The sequence below is a fragment of the Hibiscus syriacus genome, unplaced genomic scaffold (assembly GCF_006381635.1).
Source record: "Hibiscus syriacus cultivar Baekdansim isolate YM2019G1 unplaced genomic scaffold, ASM638163v2 tig00111022_pilon, whole genome shotgun sequence".
Lineage (NCBI taxonomy): Eukaryota > Viridiplantae > Streptophyta > Magnoliopsida > Malvales > Malvaceae > Hibiscus > Hibiscus syriacus.
The window spans coordinates 2,884,987-2,888,086 of NW_024062956.1; the positions used below are offsets into that span (position 1 = coordinate 2,884,987).

The window sequence follows — 3,100 nt, forward strand, 5'->3', positions numbered from 1 at the left end:
TTAGATGTTTAAAATTTTTATTGATTTTTTTAATATTCAGTAATATTCTTTTAATATTTCTTAAAATTATAATTTTCTTAATTTTTATCTTTACTTAAAGATCATGTTAATCGAGTGGTCAATGATACTTATATTACTCACCTTGTGCAGATTCAAACCCGAAATCCACTTTATAAACGTAAATATCTTCAAACCTATTAAATAACTTCAATGATAAAGAGAAATATTATTCTTTCTAAATATCTTGAATTCGAACACCAACATCTATAAGATATATGTACGATTGTATGTTACCGATTGATTAAAAAAAACTCTGAATAAATATTATCTTGTGATCATCCAAACTAATAAAAATATATACCTAGTAAAAAAGATTATTTTTATAACATGAATAAACTTTTATAATTTTTTTTTTTTGAAAAGCTTGACCCCTTGCGTACTAGTTAATCTTGGAAAAGAGATGGTATAAAACTAGTAAAGGAATCAATAAAAGCATCTAATAAAGGACGAAATTATCCATCAAAAGAAGCGTTACGCTCACAAACGAGATAATCAACAAGAACGCTTGCCAATAAAACAATAACCAAAACAAAAACGCTTTCGAATGCAAAATAATCATTTGAGTTATTACAAATTATTAATTAAGGGCACAATAAAATAAAATAAAATAGAAAAAAGGGGAGAAGTTGAGGCATTCCCTGGGTTCACAAGGGCTCTGCAGTGTAATCAACCACATCTGATCTCCATACAAGATAACGCATTCCATGGGTTCATGAATTTGTATACAAGAAACGGCAGCAACAGCCATCACCGATCACAACATTTCTTGTGATCGCCGGACGCAGCGGCCAACCTTTCTCTTGAATTCATCTTTCCTATCTCTCCATTCCTTCTGCCAGTATCAACGACAAGTATTGATGAAAAGAACACACAGGAAAACATATTCCTTGGTTTTACAATCTCAACAGTATACCAATGTTGAAAAACTTCAGATTCATTAGTATTCACATGATTCTATGATAGAACAATATACTGATCACCATAGTGGTTTGACAAGATCACATAGTAATGAAATGACATAGGATTTAACTAGGCAAAGAAAACCATGTTAATGTACTAAAAATCCAAGTGCCATTTTTATTAATGGTAAACTGAGCTTGATAAAATAAGCATTTTGAAGGGAGTTTCATAACACTAGAGTCCTTAGTAGAAGGGTGGACACCATGTTAGGGCATCAAACATTCGGAAGTAACATCACATGCAACCACAGAAATCAATCACACTGAAGGGAAAAATGCAACTAGGAAGTTGAATAAACATCAACCAAACCAAAATAAAAAAAGGAATAAATTAATCAAGAAATGCAACAATCACTTACAGCAGCTTCAACATTTGCAGGAGATTCGTCGTTTGGGCTGGAAAGCATTGATATAATACTCAATACAATACTTTCAACCTGCCACATTGTTAGGATATACATTTGTTAATGCACTAACATAGCGTCAAGATAAAAGGGGGAAAGGACAACAGTAAGGAGCAGGGTGTCCATATATTAAAGTAATTGAAGTTTGAGCAATTTGAACTCTATGGCACTATGAATGTTATTGACACTTGAACAGGAAAAAAATAATACATAAACAAGTAAAAAAATAAAAAGACAAGTCAAGCATGACAGACACTTCACAAACATACCGTATGAACCGGCATCCAGCGCTCACTTGCAAGCTCATAGCCATTCGGATCATCACCAGGAGGATGAAGGATAGAAATGCAAACACGCCCATCAGGATAAACTGCAAAAACATTAAAGATCATATTAATTCTTGCATCAGATGAAGGCACAAGATTATGAACAGACAAAGGTATACCATTAGGATGCCAAATCTCTGTTGTAAATTTCATTGTTGGGGGACTGTTTGGATAATTAGGTGGAAAGCTCATGATGGCATTGAAAAATCCCCCTTCACTGAAATTAGAATATTTGTGTTCAAGCACATTAGTAAACAAAAATCATAAAGTTACATGATATGCCATAAAGAACTCAATTCATATCAAGATTACTTGAGGACAAAGTAGTAAAAAGAAAATATGCAGTGGGAAAATAAGACACATTAGAAAGGAACGTAAGCTACAAAACAAGGTAGCTTATTCTAGCGGTAAACATATACCATTGTGGAGAAGCATTTGCAATTAAACAAACTCCAAACGCACAAAGACGACAATTTTTGCCCCTCATAATCAACAACCTCCATATAGAAGCTAAGAACCTACCATTTTTCATTCTCAATTGAACCAAATCTACAAGAACCAGGTCTTAATGATGAATATACAGAAGCTTTCAGCAACTCTTACACATAGTTATTCCATATAAAAAGTGAAAACGAACAATTAGTTTTGTTGCTATTGCTGTGTGCAATCAATTCAAAAAACCTAACTGAATGGCGATTGGCAACACAATCACTAGGTAAACTCAGAACCATATATTCCAAACCTTACGACCACATAAAGCTCAAGCAAGATGATCCAATTTAGAACCCATAATTCTACTCAGGTTCGATGGAAGACCCGTAAATCAACTATTGCATCAATTAAAATCTAGCCAAGCCAATCTAATTTCAAAACCCTAATTCCTATCAAGCATTAATCTCCTTACCAAACGTTACACAAAAATCCACATCAAAGAATCCATAAGAAACAACTAATTTCAATCAAAGAAAAATAAACATCACCAGCAAAGAAGAAATGAAGAAGAACAAACTTACTAAAGAGTATCAGGTGGTCCGATAATTGTAACACTCCATTCAAAGATATTGTTGTCATCAACCAATCCGGCAGAGAACCCATCAACCGGATTCTTACAAAGATCTAGACAAAACACATAAATCAGAACCCATTTCAAAATCGACCCAAGCCCTCAAAAAGCAAATGATATTAAGAATCATTAAATTTGAAATCGATCAAAGAAAAGGAGTACCTTTGAGCTGTTTTTGAAGGAGGAGGCTGGCTTGAGATGCCATATAAACGATAGAGGATTCTAGAGAGAGCTGAGAAAGCCCTGCGATTTGAAGAACAAGAAAAAAAAAAGGAGGAAATTAAAAGT

General features: G+C 33.5%; 1 protein-coding gene across 3 annotated transcripts; it reads right to left on the reverse strand.

Annotated features, from left to right (window-relative positions):
* Positions 1–781: 781 nt before the first annotated feature.
* LOC120150267 (ubiquitin-conjugating enzyme E2 7-like) lies at positions 782–3,100 on the reverse strand. 3 transcript variants are annotated; one of them, XM_039162960.1, is made up of 6 exons: positions 2,975–3,100; positions 2,763–2,865; positions 1,869–1,966; positions 1,693–1,793; positions 1,379–1,456; positions 782–892 (listed from the first exon to the last, which is right to left on the reverse strand). In XM_039162960.1, exons 1-6 carry the CDS (start codon positions 3,015–3,017, stop codon positions 815–817), a joined length of 501 nt encoding a protein of 166 aa, XP_039018891.1. In that variant the 5' UTR covers positions 3,018–3,100; the 3' UTR covers positions 782–814. The 3 variants fall into 3 exon arrangements, with proteins under 3 accessions (XP_039018891.1, XP_039018889.1, XP_039018890.1); XM_039162958.1 differs by having other exon boundaries at positions 1,693–1,966; XM_039162959.1 differs by lacking the exon at positions 782–892 and adding an exon at positions 1,144–1,272 and having other exon boundaries at positions 1,351–1,456; positions 1,693–1,966.

Bases quoted from the DNA above. Each gene is read 5' to 3' on its own strand.
- LOC120150267 (XM_039162958.1), bottom strand. From the start codon at position 3,017: ATGGCATCTCAAGCCAGCCTCCTCCTTCAAAAACAGCTCAAAG. The intron at 1,967-2,762 runs GTAAGTTTGTTC...TTCTAATTTCAG, and splicing joins GGACCACCTGATACTCTTTA to TGAAGGGGGATTTTTCAATG. The intron at 1,457-1,692 runs GTATGTTTGTGA...ACAATGTGGCAG, and splicing joins GCTGGATGCCGGTTCATACG to GTTGAAAGTATTGTATTGAG.